Genomic DNA, 17,950 nt, shown 5'->3' with positions numbered 1-17,950 from the left:
CCTCCCCAAATCATTAGTGAACGAAACTGTGACAGTTATGACCACTGTACAACAAATACACGGTCCTTACAGCTGATAATGATGATGAGCTGTTGAACGCCCTGGTATTTTCTCCCCATTCTGTCTGCAGTCAGCTAAAAGAAGGGGTGACAGAAACTGTAGTTATTTGGCATGCAGGTACTGGCGAATAAATTTCCAAGATGACTGGTACACCGTTCTATGTCTACCTTTTGTTATTTCAGTCTTTAGCTTGACAAACATTCTGTGCATTGAATTTTTCTGCACGTAACCCATCTCAATGCTAGCCCTCCGCGCAACACGTATTTTGCTATCTGCAAGTTCTGGAGCTGGTCCGGCGCTTCGTACCGGACCTTCTATTGCCAATGGTTATGTTTTGCGTAACATAGCCTCCAAACCGAAGTTTGTAAGCGCCTGTCTTTGTGCGGCGACATCCCTTAGGACTACCGATGGATACAGTGGGGTTCATTCGTGACCCTTGCAGGTTTTCTTGCCGGTGGAACTATGTATATGTCCCAAGACCTTGAAAAAGGTGAGGTTTTGCTTTTTTCTCTTGCCACTCAAATACATTGTGTCAACTGTTCCCATTGAGCTTCCGATATATATATATATATATATATATATATATATATATATACGAAGTAAAATTCCACTAACAGGTCTGTTATTTTACATTGTAGGTACACACTTGGATAGACTCCCTATTTGTCCACACTTTAAATCGGTAGTTTTTATTCTCGTTATGTTTGTAACGGCTTACACCTTCCATCGCATGTGAGGAACTGCGTTGAATGTTAGGTGAAAAACTTACCAGTGTTTGGTGCACGCAAGTACCTTACTAAGCACAGTTTAACCCTCATTTTGAGTCCTGCACTAGAACAAGCAGGGTTCCATTCTGGTGTATGAACCGTGAAGGGTCATTGAATATCTCATGTAATGTTTGGGATTCCTGGCAATTTAAATGCTGCGACTCAGGTGGACAACATAATGAGGACAGTCCATCACACAGTTTTGAAGTGCTACTATCTAACCTATTGCTGCTTTCGTTCTGAAGATTAATGCATACTTTAAGGAATCGACAATCCGGAATGCGTACAACAGGCTAGCTGGTGATAAGGCTCCCTAGCCTCAATGAAATGATGACTATTGCTTTGCATATGAAGTGGCTATTCATGGTCCGGCTGAAACTGAGGCACACTGTAATGCTAATTCGGATTTAATCCACACGCGTTCTACTCTTAGTCCTTTCCGCTACGAACAGCCAGGACCGATGCTGACAGGCACTCCCAATACTGTCACTTCCCTCGCGGTTACCCACCATCCACACTATGAGCTTAGTTGTGGTGCACGTTCCGGTTTTGTCCTCTTCATTTCCTAGCACAGCTGAAAGGCGTAGGTTACGAGACGTAAGGCATATAGATTTTTTGCACGACTGTGCGAGCAACGGACTGGAGCAGACAGATAATTCTAAGTTAGATAGCATCACATGGTCAGAGTCCTTGTTCCAAAACTTGTGTACGTAGCGCTTGCTGCTGAATTATGATTTTGTTTCCTATCTGCGAAAGTGAAGCGGATATAAGAGCTCAATATTTAGTTGTGGCCTTTTTGTTAGGTCACGTTACCTAAGGTGCAACAACTATGTCGTTGGTTGTTCCAACATAGGGCGAAATAGTGGTGCAATAACTCGCGTCAAGGTGACTTCCCCGCTCTTATTGTTTCATGGCGTAGCTGCTTAGTGTCACAGCTGGTGATTGATTCGGCAGCCTAAACGCGTGTTATTTGACTCATTGCCTTCTCTATCATATAGACCGTCCTAACTTTTTACGTTTTATTCGTAAGTGCTTTTTCAAACTTACAATCTCCCAACCACACAGCACTCACCTAAAGCTAAACAGACTTGGGCTTAGTGTGGTGCCAGTTTACCCGCCAAAATAATCTCAATCTATTGGTTCTGACTGTTCATTTGAAAGCTGACTTACAAGTTTTCCAGAACTCGAACCACTAGCTATTCTGTCAGCGGTTGTTCTGTTTTCTACTCCTTTTAGAAAAGCGAAGAGCAAACCGGTCGTTCGGTCGCCCAGCTATAGGCGGGGATTTCAATTTGATCGATCATAACGGCAAACCATGCAGTCTGGCGTCCTTTCGTGGCAAATGGGTGCTGCTCTATTTTGGCTTTTGCCATTGTCCCGATATTTGCCCGGAACAGCTAGAACGATTGGTGGAGATTGGTGACCGAATAGGTAACTGTAACACGGTATTTCGTCGTATCTGTTTGAGTTAACTCATTGCCGCGGTAAAACAACCCTATCGCCTCTTCCGATCAATGCTTTCACAGCTCTGACGGGCGCGACCAATCAAACTCTAGTTCCAGTTTTCCTCACTGTGGACTATGAACGCGACACGCCTGACGTTGTAGCCGGGTATGTCAAAGGTAAGGCGCGCTGTTATTTTCGTTGTGTGGAATCTTGCCAGCTATACGTGTGTGCCTTGTGCATTGCTCGACAGATTACTTAATAAGAGAGCCATACGAACAGTTACTGTGCACCCCGTGTTCCACAGCGGTATTGTTACCATGGGGAAACGGGGGTTCCTGTACATAATTTATCTTCGTGCGTAGCATTTGTAGTACCAGATAAATTAGGAAACTCTTGGAACCGATCGGGAAGTCATCGGTTCAAGGCAAATCTACCGATCGGTTTCCCAGGTTTACTGAAACGATGCTTGTGTAGTAAATTCTGGTCGCAAACCCAGTATGTAAGGTGAACCAGAATCAGTATACAAAGACTTACCTCATCGTCACCATCATTGACAGCAGTACTCCAGCAGTACATACCTGTGCTTAACTGCCCTAGTGAAGAGTAGAAAGAAAGGGGGATAGCAGGACGTAGTGCGAAGAAAACCTAGGTCCTTAAGAAGAACTAGCAAGAATAAGGTACCCAAACCTCTTGACAGCACTAAACGAAACGGATCTGAGCATCATTTTTGCACCATCAGCGGGATCGGTCCAGCGCATGTCACTTGACATAATTCAAGCGCTCAAAGGCTGGGCAGTCCAGCTGGAAAATGACAGCATGCGAGCCACTGGATCGGTTGCTTGCCATGTGCTGCACGGTTTCCAACCCTCTGCAAGCAGGACCACTCGGACTGCGGCCAGGAAGGCGTGGGGGCGAGATGGCCCAAGTGGTTAGAGCACGAACTTACTGACCGGAAGGTTCGTGGTTCGAATCTGACCTCCGCCACTCGACTTCCCCTGTCTAGGCTTGGGCAACCTGGCAGTATCCCAGCCCTCGTGCTTCCTTCGGGTGGCATGGCAGCTAGGCACCGGAAGGGTGCTTCAGCTGAACGCTTTTTCACTCAATTTGATAATAGCCGTTTTCATTTCACGTTGTCATATCATGGTTTGTTTTCCGCAAACGTTTTGCCTGCAGTCGATCGGACCAAAAAACAGCGCTACCTTTGGTATACGCTGGTTGGACACGCGTACTAGAGCGTTCAGTATTCCGATCAGTGCGAGCTCTTATCAAGGTGGAAAGTCGAGCGGCACGGAGACGACTGTTTACAGGTATCCAGTCGAGCAATGAAGATTTGGGTCGAGAACTGAAGGGCATACCAATATCAGCGTTGCCCACTGCAACAGTTTCAGAATCGCTTGAATTTCGTAGTCTGTAGCGTCTAGATAGAGAGGGTGCGGTAAGCTCAATAACTGCACTTAAATCCTATATCCGAGCATGCAGAAGACGTCAATGGACAGAGTATCTAGAGCACGCGTAAGAGCAGCATGTTGGTCAATTAGCCTAATAGATCAGATGTTAAGGCTGTGGTGAAAACCGGTGAACGAGGCCTGACTAGCGGACTGGACGCGCCTCGGATGTGAGTGGTAACGGGCGCTGTATCATATCTATAGGTGCCTGGGACTGACGTGCCTATACCTGAAATCTACATAAAATACAGGAGAGATAACAGTGGAAAACATTGTTAGGCATCAGCAGTTACATGTTTTGCTTATGCGCGCTGTTGTGCGCAGCGACTGAGGCTGGAGATAACCCAGTGGTTAAGATACCAGCCTACTGACCAGAGGGTCCGTGGTTCGAACTTGACTTCTGCATCACGACGTCACCTGTCTAGGCTTGGGTAACCTGGTAATATCCCAGCCCTCGTGATTCCTTTGGTTAGTATGGCGGCTAGACATTGAAAGTGTGCTACGGCTGAAGAATTATTATATTTATTTATTTATCCTCATACTTTGTGCCATAGATCGCTCTAAATTCTATATTTTGAGCGAGGGTAGACGGCGCCGTACCATCGCGAATAATTTTCTAGTTGTTTGTCCTGCTCGTCTATTGTAGTCACACTAAGACGGATGAGGGAAATACTTTCAATCGAAGTGGCTCGTTGGTGAATTAGTTGGAAATTTTGACCATCTTGGATTTTGAAGTGGTTTTTCGTTACTTTTCACGACCACCCTGGGGATTCAGATAGGCATCGGGATTGTGAGACTCGGATCTAAAGTTTAACATGTTTTTTCGCTCACTTTTCGCTGAACGCTGTCTGACTGTTCTTATTTTCTCGCATAGAATTCTCCCCGAATTTGGTTGGACTGACCGGAACAAAAGAAGAAATAGACAAAGTAGCAAAACTATATCGTATTTACTACAGTGCTGGCCCCAAAGATGTTGATGGTGATTACATCGTGAGTCCAGTTCTCATGTACCCTGTATTTCCTGTTTTTCACTGTAGCGTTTGTTTGCCAACACTTTAGTGGTCTTATAGGTAGCATTATTTATGGGAGAAATACTTCGGTAGTGAATGTAGACCCAACGGAATAAGTAGCCTTCAAAGCTCATGTTCATTAGGTGGATATCGTTAACGGGAGATTCGTTCGAATCTAGATGGAATCTCCAATTCCCATTAATTAGTATTCTAGTGGTTAGCGGCTGAGTAGCCCATAATACTGTTGAGTGAGCTTGGCAGACATGGTTATTGGGCTTTTTTCCACTTTCGAGACAGTGTCACAGCCCACACATCCAGTCAACTGGTTCTACGGTAGCTACGATTCCATCTTACCACCAAAACGCGCCCCCAGATGTCTTTTCGTCCACTGTCCGTGTGTTTGGATTCCTCACTTCACGATCCCCTCCCACTCTCTGACAATTTACACCAATGCATTTTCGGGATCTGGACGATACGAATGTCTGGGCCACTAGGACAGCTGTGGCCGTCATGCAGCCAATGACAATCTTGCATCAAAGCTATCTCCTTCACTGCGGAGCTTTCTCAGCCTCTGTCGTACCGGACCGACAGAGCCATTTCACTCCAATGAATTGGCTGAAACATCGCCTTCAGCGAATGACTGCGATTTTTTTTTACTGTCATTATTCTCGTTGAACGAAGCTGAGGGAGTTGGAACACACAGACTCTAGCTGGATAATTGACTAGCTGACCGACGAGCGACTCGCTGATGGCACTAACATACAGCCATGATACCTGACGTATACCAGCCGTTGATCCCTTTAGGCCTGGCGGAGAGCAAACGTTTTTCGGGGGCTCGCTAATAGAGCATTTGTTCAGTGGGAGATCGGCGGTTCTTGTCCGTCCCTCGGTGTGCCTTCTTCGTTTTGCATTTACCTGATATTTTCATCTGAGGAGCATTCAACTCTTATTCAACTCTCTAAAAAACATACGGCAGACAAGGATGAAAAAATTCACTTTCCGGGAGCAGCCGCCGAGCATGCCGCCGAATTTAAACGTACAGAAGCCGAAACGGTGCTGAAAGCTAACCTACTCTCATGTGATTTCTATCCGTCAAATTCAGTCGGCTTTTGTTGTTCACCCAATTTCGGCTGAATCACGGTAGCACGTGATTAGCTTGCAGATTAATTCTTAACAGGATGCCAATTTTGATTGGTTTCGTTTTGTGTAAACAAATATACAACCGAGCCTTTCAGCGCCCTCATCTTTCATCATTCAGTCAGCCACTAGCCCATCTACATGGTGGCAACGTTAGGCATAACAAAAAGTGCTCATTTAGCGAAACATACTCATTTGCAAACTAATTTGGTTTTTCTAGAGACTCACCTTGAACGCAGCGTAATCTCTCGTGGGCTGTCGACGAATTTTCAGCAACCGTATGAGTAGTGTATTACGAAAATAGCTCAACTTGTAAATCAGCTGACTTTAACTTGATTGATCGACCTATCACACCATGAGGCCGAGCTATGATTCTCAATACGAATACAGTTGATTTGGTTATAAACCATTCCGGAACACTTCTCAGCCTCTTTTACATTACTTAGTTATTATCAAGACATTCTCCGTCTGAGTGATGAGGACTGTTCGAAGTTTTCAACTATTCACAACTTTGCTTCGACTGTTTTACCATTAGGCATTGCAAACGATTCCCTCCTCTATTTCCAGGTCGACCATACTGTTGTGATGTATCTTCTCGACCCCAATGGTGAATTCTGCACGTATTACGGTCAAGTGAAGCCGGTCCCTGAGATATGTCGCGATATTCTTGCTAAAATGGCCGAATTCAAAGGCTGATCGTACGTGTTATTTTCAGCACTGCAAAAAATTTTGCTTGAATTTCCCCTCCCTTCTCAAAGCAAACTGATGCGTGTTTGTATGTACTTTTTTCTATCAGATCAGGTCTTCTAACTCAGAATGGTGTTCTTTACCAGAAAGCTGTTCATAGAGTTCTGCAGGTTGAATTTTATTCTTCGTTCCAATGTTCCCATCCGATGATGGAGTCCGAATGTGGCCTCTCTCTGCCTGTTTTCCGCGTGCACAGAAGCTACTTTGTAAATATTTGTTCTCCGCCTTTTTCCATTACGTCTTCAAACCTGTATAATTAGTGAATTTTTTGAAAAGGTTTCTGGTGCGTGTGGAATTTATTTCGATTGGGGCGTTAGTACATTGTCCTGTCAATGTGGTGCGTGAACGACAGTTTTTAAATAACGATTTTTCGCTTCCATAGGAGATGACTAGTCTGACTCGAGGAAGTTCTGCCGTGAAATGGAAGATCCCTCATGTTACTTTAGAATCAAAGAACCGTTGAGTCAAGCCGTAACTGTGGCAAGTTCCGATGACTTTGCTCGCGGATTAGGGATTGGAAGCAAGGTGTGTGCAGCCGATGATCCACCGTTGGTCCGATTGTGAAATTCTCTAAACCTAGTGAAAATCCTTTACCTTCATATCACTTTTGCCAGGCCATTTCAGCCTAGCGGCTGCCACTCCCCCGAATACTACCCATTTCGTTTCACATGGTCTATTGACTGCGTTTCTATGGGGATATTCCAGTTGACATTAGGGTTTCGCGTTAAGGCGGGCTGTATGAACCAAATTGTGACCATCATTTCTGTAGTCAACCACTGCAACGTGAGCATACAACCGTGATGCGACCGTGCTAACTCATTTACTAGAAGCTGTGTAATGAAAAAAAACAAGGTGGGTGGGAGCATGTCACTTAACGCTAGCCTGTTACAAGCACCCTTAAAACACGTAGGCAATCTGGCCAGGTGCGGACAGGGTCAAGGAAGCACAATCACGGGCGATTAGAGCATCAGAAACATTCAGTTTCCCATAATTCCTTGTATTATTTTTTGCCAAGCTGTACACTCCATAGGAATTTGATATGGCAAACGACGCGTAACGTATGCTTGCACTACTGGATGTATTCCACAAGTACGCCCCATCCGAGCAGCCGTCTGCTCATCCCTTCATGGCGAATTCTTTGGCCACAACTTATTTCAGCTCCAGTTCTACGATACTGATGATCAAAGCCAAGGTATTTCGAATTCTTCGCCCACAAGCGCCATCCGTACCGTAAAAGAACTGGATGTAGACGAGTAAACTAATCCTTTTCACTAGTCAAACTTGCCAACGATAGACGAACGCGTTTTTGGTATCGATTTCTTTTCTTGCGAATTTCTCTACTATGGAGTGTGTCGCACTGAACTTGTTTAGCATGTGCGTGGAACTAATTGACCCGAAAGGTGATGCAAACAAAAGTCAGTACAATTTAGATGGTACAATTTGGTACAACTTGGGATGCCTCGGCGTGTCATATATGGCAGACGAACGCGCAGGATGGGACCGCATGATCCCCACTGCGCCTGGTTGAAGACACCTCAAGATATGACTGCCAACCGTGGCTTTGTCAGTTTCTATCCAGATTGTCTGAATAGGTGTCTGGAGGTGTATGCACCTCGGAAGGATTGTAGTAAGATAGTACTAAGTCCATTCCCCGTTCACCTTTATTCTTTTCATCACAATAAGGCTTTAAAAAAAATCATGGTTGTACGGCAATGAACCACAGGTGTTGAACACTTATGTCATGCTGTCGATGATGATTATGAGGCACACGGTGTGGAATCGAGTCATGTGTACCAGGGTAGGTGCAGCGTTTGAGTCGTCCTTTTATGAAAGAGGGCCAGGCCCAGATCGTGCACGACAAAGAAACGGGTGTCTTACTCGTGGTGTCAACTTTAAAGAAATGTCAACCTGTTGGCCGCAATGGATCAGGTGTCTGGTGGCGCAAAAATCGAGGTTCCAGCCAGACTTAGAACGACTGTCACCGGATTTTTCGCACTTCGAAACATGTTCTTTTACCCGCCTCTCAAGCCTCCTCGAAGTCCTCTCAATGCAAACCTCACCAAAGTTGCTGATGAAGGAGTAATTGTGATTGGACGATAAGTTACTCATGGGGGTGTTCTAATCAACAGTATCGCATTTTCCCTGGTCTTCAGTGGCAAGTGTAGCTGTGTGGTGTCATACATTCTTTTGGGTGCTATGTTTGGTTTTCATCGTGGCATGGGTAACTCCCCATTGCGTGACTGATGAAAAGACGAAATTCTTCACCTTGGCTCCAGGGCGAGCTATACAGTGGTGCAACACAGCACTTCTGGATAATCGTTTCATAAAGGTGCCCTAAGTGTGTGCATTTTGCGGTCAAGTGACTGACTTTATGAATTAAACAGCGAAACAGGGAACGCGTGTAATATGAGGAAAAACGGTTGTGAAATTTCTGGCATCGTCGCTTCTCGAACGTTTCACCGTACCACGTTTCTGCCTTGTTACTGAGACATCTGAGAATGCAATTTAGCTGTTGTCTCCGGATTTGTGAGTGAACTGAACGTTCTGATGAAGTTATTTGGGAAAGGAAAGTACGTCTTCTGTTTGTGAGCATTGACGACCAACGACCAAATTGTCACCTAACTAGCCCAGTACAGCTGAATTTAGCATACCTGCCACTTCTGTCATTTCCATTCTGGCTATCAACCAGAGGAGGACCAAATAGATTACCTGTGGCCACTTAGTAAATTTGCCGATTTCCCGTTAATGAGACTTGAGCTAGCTCAGTGGTTAACGTGTCAGCTTACGGACCGGATGGTGCGTGGTTCCAACTCAACCTCAGCATCTCGACTGCTCCTGTATAAGGTTGGGCAATCAGGCAGTATTTCCGCCCACGCCTCCTTCCGTTGGCATGGTAACTAGGCACAGGTACATATCTGAAGTGTTTGATTTTTCCTGAAAATGAAGTTTTATGCTTTTTGAACAAGGTCAGATATGATATTCAGTAGCTGGGGCTGGAAGTGCGGACAAGCGGCACTTAAGGTCTTAAGCGGAATTCCAAACAGACTGCTTTACCGCTCGCAGGTGGGCGCTGCTACGGCCGAGCAGCCTATGCCGCACACGATTGACCAAAAGTTCGAGCTGCTTGCTGGTCCAGCATCAAGCGGAGCTCTGATTGGTTGAACCCAACAGCCAATAACGATCCGATGTTCGCCTAATGGCGGTTGCCGATGGCGCATCCAGAAGGCATTAGAATTTCCAGTGTTGTCACTGCTGTACACGCGCTGTACAAGTGTTTTTGATTTGGTGTTTGGTGTTAATATACGTTGTGAACCTTTGACGATTGTTTTTCAGGAGAACACCAGCTTTGGATTTTCAGACCGAGAATGTACATCGAGAGAACACATTCGAGTGAGGAATATAGGTCGACTTCGACACGCCTACCTATTCGAATGCACTCCTCAAATTATGAGCCGCTGACACTGGCATAGGTTTTGGTAACCATGGGCTAATTTGTGATAAAATGAGTCACTAATGGCCAAGATAGGTCGTTATGGTCCACCATGTTTGAGCCTTTGACAGTTTGTAAAGTTCGGACTACGGAGATATTAGGACTGATACGTAACCGTGCAAGCCTAATGATTTTGGCTCACGTACAGGTTGCTCTTCCACGAGCAAAACGTTATCCGATTGAGCGTCCACCTTGAAATTTTTCGCGTCCAACGGAATAAGCTGTGTTTGATAACGTAATGTTTTATGTTCAGGATAACTGGCTACGGGGTAGCAATGCCATTTGCATCTTAGTTGACGCGGCAATTCGATGTGGATTTTTATCGAACTTTTTTTGGACAGTTGGGTAGGGAAGTTGTAAAGTGAAGTCACCAAATTTAGACTAGTCAGAGTTAGATTTGGAGTCTAAATGGAAGGGTTTTTGAATTCGTTTGCGAGAATTGAAATAGTAACTTGGCACGCAGGAACTTTGTTCCCATTCGGAAATGTAAAAGACAGACGAGTGTTAGGTCTTTCACGTTAGGAAATGCGTTTTTTCACTTGTTACTTTGTGGTCTTTTCCAACAATGGCGCCAAGATAACAGGTGAATTTTTATTTCACAGCCAGGATGGTCCACGAAGAACAAGACAATCAGGCCTGAAACCAGGTGAGGTGTCGGGTACAGTCTTTTTGGATGAGCGGGATTATTTTGAAAATTTCAAGTCATTCAGCCACAAGAAGGTGCTTACTCAACCGTAAAATGTTTTGCTTGTGGAATGCGAAATCGTGCGCGAGTTGCAAATGCCGCAGTTGCACGGTTTTTTATATCTGGGTAACAATACCGGTTTCTGAAGTTATGCTTGCTGTTGATGTTGATTTAGTTTATCAGCATAGGGAACCACCCAACAATTTAAACGAGGAACTAACTGGACATTGGACCAAACCAAGTAGAAGAATACAACAGTTGTCCACAGTACTCGACATAGAAATGAATCAGGATCGCACTCGGATAACCGTAGCGCCCCAGTTATATCAAGTGAGCCGGTAAGAATGCACAAATGCGGTCGGAATAACCAAACAATTCCCGTGTTTAAACGCACCAGGTATTTCAGAGGGACGACTGGGAGTATTCAGCATATGAGTGCAACCTTCAGAGTTTCCAAACAATGGCGTAACACGGATGTAGGAAGAACTATTCAAAACAAAGGAAGAACATTTCCAAGAAGCCCACCAAATAAGAGGAATTTGCACTGCAACACGCTAATAATCCAGAGTGCAACCAGGGAACCGAAATACTTCCTAGCTACCAACTTCAGAAATGTAAGACTCCCTCGACTAGATTGCATAAACGCAAGCTAGAAAGGACGAGTCACCCACTGAGCAATGGATCAACAGCGTCTCTTCGAATTGTGATGTGCACCTAAAGAGTAATTACCAAGCTTGGACACTAAGCTAACGAGTGCTTTTGCGATGTGCACTTGAAGTGGTGCGATGTTCTGGCTCTACTCCCAACCCCAGGACCCATCATTAGAAAGTCCGTATTGAGTCTACTACTATGAGTAGTTTGTATTTATTGCGAAAAATGCACGAGCTAACACAGGTTAGCAGTCGCCAGAGTCCTTGGCAAATGACGAGTGGTTTTTTCCCAGATGCCTCTTTGTCAGGGTTCGTTTTCCTGAAAAGAATTCTCGTTTGTCGGTGTGGGCTGAATCAAGTGAAGAAAGTGAGTTGTAAATATTTCGTGTGGGTCGAAGTACCGAAAGCAATTACAAAATAATCTATTTCACACATTATTTTGCGGAATGTTGCAAATTTTTAGGATCTATATACTCTTTTTAGAGTTCAGGGAAGACGCATGTTGTCAAGTTTACTCGGTTGCTATTGATCGATTCGGTTTGAACGAATATATTTTTTCTGCTCATGGGACTTGATCAGCGTCTTTGGTTCCCGACCTAGCTGAATGGTTCTTCGTTCATCCTACACTCGTTGGATAACTGACCTTTTCAATTTCGCATAGGAATCCGGCGAGTAAAATATCAAACTGATGAACGAAATCGCACCTGAATTACAACGGCCTCAATCTGCAGTAAAGTTCGGGGAGTTTTTTCTTCGAAAACGTGTTTTTGATTCATATAACTGGATTTTCAAATCTACATAATCATCAACAGGAATACTCTTGCTAGATTGCAGTCTGAGAAAAGTTGTATTCCTAATTGCACAAGTTTGGAATGAAGTATAGTATGAAGGACGTTTCTAAATTAATTCCTCTGTGGTAAAGTAAGTGATTGTGAATTATCCAGGGATGATGTATTGCTATTTGTCTTTTTATTGGGTACGCGCCAATATAGCTGGCGGTGGTTTTGACTGGACATCGTTTTCATCTCGGCTTTAACATCAGTCGGGGTCAGTGTTCAGTAGCACACGTTTGATAGTAATTTGGATAGATCGGTCGTCTTTCGTTGGAAGTTGCATGATTGCCCGATAAGAGAGGGAGTCACGTCCCAAAAGCGCATAGACCAGAGGGACGCAGGATGAACGCCGCATGTTTGGGGTGTATGGTGTCTGAACAGGAAAGCTTTTTCACTCTAACGCTTGACAGATTCGCGGTGAGTGGGCTAAGGTGCCACAGACTGATTACGTATTGCGACTCGTAGGCCGTTAGCGCCAGTCCTAATGTGTAGCCAAACGGAAGCTCTACTTAACGGATATCCAACTCAAACAGTCTACTTTGTACACTATATCACATGTCCAGGCATATACGACCACCTCGCCTAGGCAGTACCTATCTGACTAAGTAGTCGTGTGTCACAAAACTGTCGCTTTGAAATAAAGTAATTTACAGTCTGTGGTCGACGTCGTTCAAGATAACCTGTCCATACGAATAACAGGTCTGCCTAGTGCATGTGTATAGGTTATAAGGGTGCGACAACCAGTCCACTATTACACTAATAAGTCACTTTGATATAGATATGTTACCATTTTGAAGAGTAAGTATACTTTTACGGCATAGCCCGTGTGTGTTTTTCAAATATTCCTTTGATAAAAAACGATTACTGTAAATGGCACACCTCATGTAAGAAAATTGGCAGGGCCATCAGGCGAGCGTTGGTCCGTTTGTACCGTTGAAATTACCATTCAACAGTGTAAATGAGAGGTAAAGCCGCTGCGGAACCAAAAATAGTCTGGATTATGAGTCGACCTCAAACTAATTCTTTCTTTCTACCACTGCAAAATCCCGGGATAAAGCTCATTACCCTTGAGTTATTTTTCATTAGGAGATATATAATTTAATCGAAGAGCTATTCTCACAGATCTCTCAGTTATTCCAAATTTATGACTCCTAATGGTGCATATGTAGTGAAGGGGTTTCAAAATCCTGTAAAATAAATAATGGTGATTAACCAATGCTTTTGAGCTTCCTAAAATAGAACCATAGCAAGAACCCAACTCACTGATTTGACGAACACTCGGGATTCGGTCTTATTTGCCAACACAAAGTCGTCATACAACTCCTGACCAGTTACAACCATGGCTTCAAGGTGACCGCATCGGAGTTTGACTCGGTGTCCATTCAGTTCGAAAACGATTACGGAAGTATGTACTTCCTGTGGGTCTACGAGTTGGTCTTTCGGAGTGGCGTTCAGTTGTCGGCGCTTCTGACGTTGCTCAACCAGCCACTTGGGTTCTTGGCCATTTTTTCGCTGTAAATCGTTTTGTCGCCGAATCGCTATCATTGGGTCACGGTATCGGTACGTGCTTAGAGGCACTGCGCAAAATGTCACCTTATCTTCTCCGACTGGAACGAACTTTACATAGGCGTAACGTTCGGTACACTGCGCTCCTCGAGATACACTACTGCAGATTGGCTTGATTTCCAATTCGTCAAGTGCAAAACGAATTCGCATCAAGTCTTGTCGAAATCGGACCATAAGTACAGCTCGATTTGGATCGGGGATATACGTACCCCGTTTACTGTCTGTCTGACTGTCTACAGATGGTGAGGGCCCTGAAAGCAGCGGTTGAGTGTAGTCCAGTTTGACATTGAAGTCCGTCAGATAAAATGTCATACCATCCTTTGTTATATATATGTGATTTTGAGCAGCTTTTTCATTCTTCCTTTTTTTCAACAGCCCTTTGTCATTCTTCTCCTGATTCAGGTCCCCACTTTCTATGTCACCGATTTGTTGACAAGGTGCGATGCGGTAGCGTTTCATTCGCGTCACATATTTTTGACAACTTTCGTCGCGTACCTCCACAAAGTAGTCTGTTGAGCACGCTTGAATGGCTTTGTTCATGGTGCTGTCCGGAGACTTCCTTCTTCGTACATGGAGGAAGTAGAATTCTGGCTCCTTTGCGCGAAAAGTGACCTGATACCTTTTGCCCTTACCGGATATCAGGTTCACCGTGCTCATTGGTGGAACATCCGGATCAGCCGCTGGAGATTCCCTTGAATGCGGCTCTTCTGGTTCAATGTTTCGTAAGAACATTGTTGGCTGAACGCCTTCGGAATCTTTCAATACATTTGCATTAAACATTTCATCTGCGTTTTTGTTGGTCTGTTTCGTTCGATACAGTCTAACATGCTCCCCCGGTCTGTACTCATGTATTCTCGGCAATCTGGTTGCTAGCATTTTCAGTTTTCCAACCGTACAAGAAGTGCTGGTGTGATTCACTGGTTCAAATCATGAGCACCGTATACACTATCGATCGATAGTCAGGTGATTGGACAAGCCTATCAAAGCGACCTTGATGCGCGCTCTCACTTTGGTCTAGAATAGCAATCAATTTCCCGAATAGCAACGTGATATGTCACAAATGTCTTTCATGAAGCTCCTGTTTTTTGGTCAACTTTTTTGCTTTGAATATTTCCGTATCTTCCAGCTCACAGGGCTCTTTGTTCTGCTTAGCCGTTAATAACGGTTTTAGGAAAGTTCAACTTTTGAGGGAAAAGATCGTCATTTAATTAGAGTTAACGATTTGTACTCGGTGCAACAGGAACGAAACTATTCGAATTAACCGTGTACATAGAGGGATTTAATACTGATGACTTCACTTTTTCAAAGATGGGTTTAAAGAAGACACATCGTTTGAGGTGTCAGTCTCTGGCGCTTGTGTACTGTAAGTTGGTAGAAAACTGCACTAGCAAAACACGGTCCTCGCCGCAGAAGCAGAGATGATGAAACCGTCAGATACCATTCGTAAGTCATTTTCAGCGCCTGTCTTGTAGAAAGCAAAGGAACGATGCAAGCTGTTTTGTGGCAGCAAACTAATGGAAACGGTAGGCTCTGGTGCTGGTTTCCCTAAAGCAACTATTATTTCTCGTCCGGAATGCATTTTCGGTCTCCGTAGTGGGTGATCTCTCTGTCTTCCTTATCTGATTATCATGTTCGATCTGCTGGTCCTGTGGACAAGGGGAAAACATGCGATCAACATGCCATAAACGCATGAGTGGGAACAGTTGGAGTCAGAAAGAAGTACTTCAATTTGTCTGTTGACGTTACCTACAATATACATGGGAACTGGGCCATTTGAACTGCGGGCATTGGACTCTGCAGGTCACTGCAGAACAAAATTCAAACGGATCATCAGAAAGGAGGACTTGTCGTGTTGTAAGTTGGTGAATTCCTTCATTTTCTCCACCTGATAGTGCCACCGCGTTTGAGCGGCTCCTGTTGGCCCACGCATCAGGTAGGTTGAGTACAGTGGAGCAATCAACTAACTGTGATGGCTTACTGTCTTTCGTAAAGTGCTCCTCAATTGGCTGCTTGAAGGAGGTACACTTGGCTATCCATACTTGCTCATTTCGGATATATACTCAATATACTCAGCGATGATATTGTGACTCAGGAGGCCTTTGGCTGATGGCTGTGCCGTGAAGCAGTACCTAGTCATCCAAAACGGAATATTAACAGGGAGTATCACCCATAGTGGCAAACCGCCTGCCTATCTTTGATGAGGTAACCTTTGTTGCATCCATCTAATGGTCAGCCCCTCGGAAAACAATCATCGTCACTACCTCCAAAGGCAGCACTAACCAGTGAACTACTTCTGGGAACGAATGGAACATCGTCAAAAACTCTTTGACCGCTCTGAAGTACCTTGTAAGTGGGAATTTTCGGACGAGTTGATGTATCGGGTATAGTCTGGCTCCCATCAACGTGGTTCGTTAGATAAAGTGTTAATTTTTACGTACCACGTGATGCAGTTTGTCCCCAATTTTCTTGTCAACCGTTGTTGAATCCAAATTGACCTTATGATAATTCCCCCATTCATTTGCTTACTCCGCCCATGTACTTTTGATCTCCAGTTGTTATGCTTATTCGTACCCGCCATTCACNCATGTGTGAATGTGTGTGAATGTGCGCTGCTGACCTACTTACCCATGTGCGTTCGTGTCCCGTTTGCTGAGCCTACCTTGACTTGTTTTCTCATGGGTTCCGCGTGACCTCACGTCCAATGAGACTCACGAGACCGTCGTCGGGACGAACGACCGCAACCTACGCTGCTGAGCCATCATTCCGTCCGCCGTGGTTTGGTGTGCGGACGTTGACGCTGCAGTGTGCCAGTCAGTGACAGACCTGTGAACTTGTTGACCTTACGAACGTGAACAATTGAGGTACCAACATCTTCCTCTATAGAGGTTTGTTGTACACCTTTGCTTACCCTTATGTAAATAGTACTGTAGAATTACGAACCCAATTCTCCTTTTTGATCAACGGGATTGTCGAACCTACGCGTCACTCAAAGTTCCGTATCGGGAACCTCAACAACCGTTCCTATTGTCACAATGCATTGATTTAGCGACTATTAATTCTTCATCGGCGGGATTTGGATCAGGGTAGAGCGAAACAGCCAGGGAAGTGCCACTTAGGGGAAGCATGGATCGCGAAATGACTTCTTTTTAGCTGAAAACATGGGGATACCGGTAACATAATCTGCAAGTCTATCCGCCCAACCGGTAGGGTGTATTGCAAATTGTTATCCTGAATCATTCGTTCGTTCGTGCGGGGTCCTTAATGCTTGCACACTAAACTCGTATCTTTTCTCTCTTCCTTCACTGCATTCTCTTCAAGGTCATCTTAGACCGTTTACTAGTTCAGTTAATTTGACGGATGCCCGTAACTTGTTTGCCATGCATACCTGGGTCTTATATGTAGTACATATATTTATGCTGCATTCTGAGTTAATCATTCGGGTTTTAATTCCGCCATGTATTTGTCTAATAACCAGATACTATTTCCCTTTTATCATCACCTTGTTTGTGTGTTAGTAAATCCACCCTCTTAAAATTACGTACCTACGGTGCATTCTTGACCAGGACGGTACTGTCTCTGGAACTGGCGTGATAGAAAGCTGAAGTCTCCGGTGCTTTGTGCAACTAGAGACTGTATTACAAGCCACTAGGTTGTGATGTTGTCTAGAAATATGATTGAGGTCAGAAAATATCGAGGGCAAGGTAGATTATTCCGGAAAACGCCAGTCAACGCTACCCAGTGTGTTGGCGTCTGCTTTGTTCACAGTACCACCCCATGTTTCCATTTTTCCACTTTTCTCCAATCCACTTTGTCTTCATGGTCACAAGGCAGTTACGTGTCATCATCCACTGCTTTTTTATTCCTGTCAATAGTGATGGAAAGTATTCAAAAAAGGGTTTTGTACATTACGCACTGACTTTCTAAATTTAATAGATGATAATATACAGACAGGTGGAAAAATCGGTAGTGTCATTTTGGAAGTCTGGTGGAATGTGACGGATCTAGTCCAAGCTCTCGAACTGAACAGAGTAGCTAGGTGCTACACATTTATTTTGAAGGCTTTTGAACTAGTCACATGAGTGTATTCGGTAGTATCTGTGAAAAAGCGAACGGG

The 17,950-nt window shown here is 44.5% G+C and overlaps 2 protein-coding genes across 2 annotated transcripts in view; one reads left to right on the top strand and one right to left on the bottom strand.

Moving 5' to 3' along the window:
* The window catches only part of T265_00749 (hypothetical protein), a gene marked incomplete at both ends in the record, with an annotated part of 4,505 nt that extends 818 nt beyond the window's left edge, over positions 1 to 3,687 (top strand). The window contains 5 exons of the mRNA XM_009164598.1: positions 306 to 424; positions 460 to 550; positions 2,106 to 2,258; positions 2,354 to 2,449; positions 3,581 to 3,687. Of these exons, the coding sequence (XP_009162862.1) occupies positions 306 to 424; positions 460 to 550; positions 2,106 to 2,258; positions 2,354 to 2,449; positions 3,581 to 3,687 (566 nt within the window). The remainder of the gene's footprint in view (positions 1 to 305; positions 425 to 459; positions 551 to 2,105; positions 2,259 to 2,353; positions 2,450 to 3,580) is intronic.
* A 7,969-nt stretch (positions 3,688 to 11,656) lies between these two features.
* On the bottom strand, positions 11,657 to 14,746 carry T265_00748 (hypothetical protein; the record flags this gene model as incomplete). The annotated part of the gene is made up of 2 exons (XM_009164597.1): positions 11,657 to 11,786; positions 13,534 to 14,746. The coding sequence occupies 2 exons, from the start codon at positions 14,710 to 14,712 to the stop codon at positions 11,742 to 11,744; spliced, it is 1,224 nt and encodes a 407-aa protein (XP_009162861.1).
* Positions 14,747 to 17,950: the final 3,204 nt, after the last annotated feature.

The sequence above is a fragment of the Opisthorchis viverrini genome (genome assembly GCF_000715545.1).
Source record: "Opisthorchis viverrini unplaced genomic scaffold opera_v5_7, whole genome shotgun sequence".
NCBI classification, from domain to species: Eukaryota; Metazoa; Platyhelminthes; class Trematoda; order Opisthorchiida; family Opisthorchiidae; genus Opisthorchis; species Opisthorchis viverrini.
This window is presented reverse-complemented; position numbering and strand designations above follow the sequence as displayed.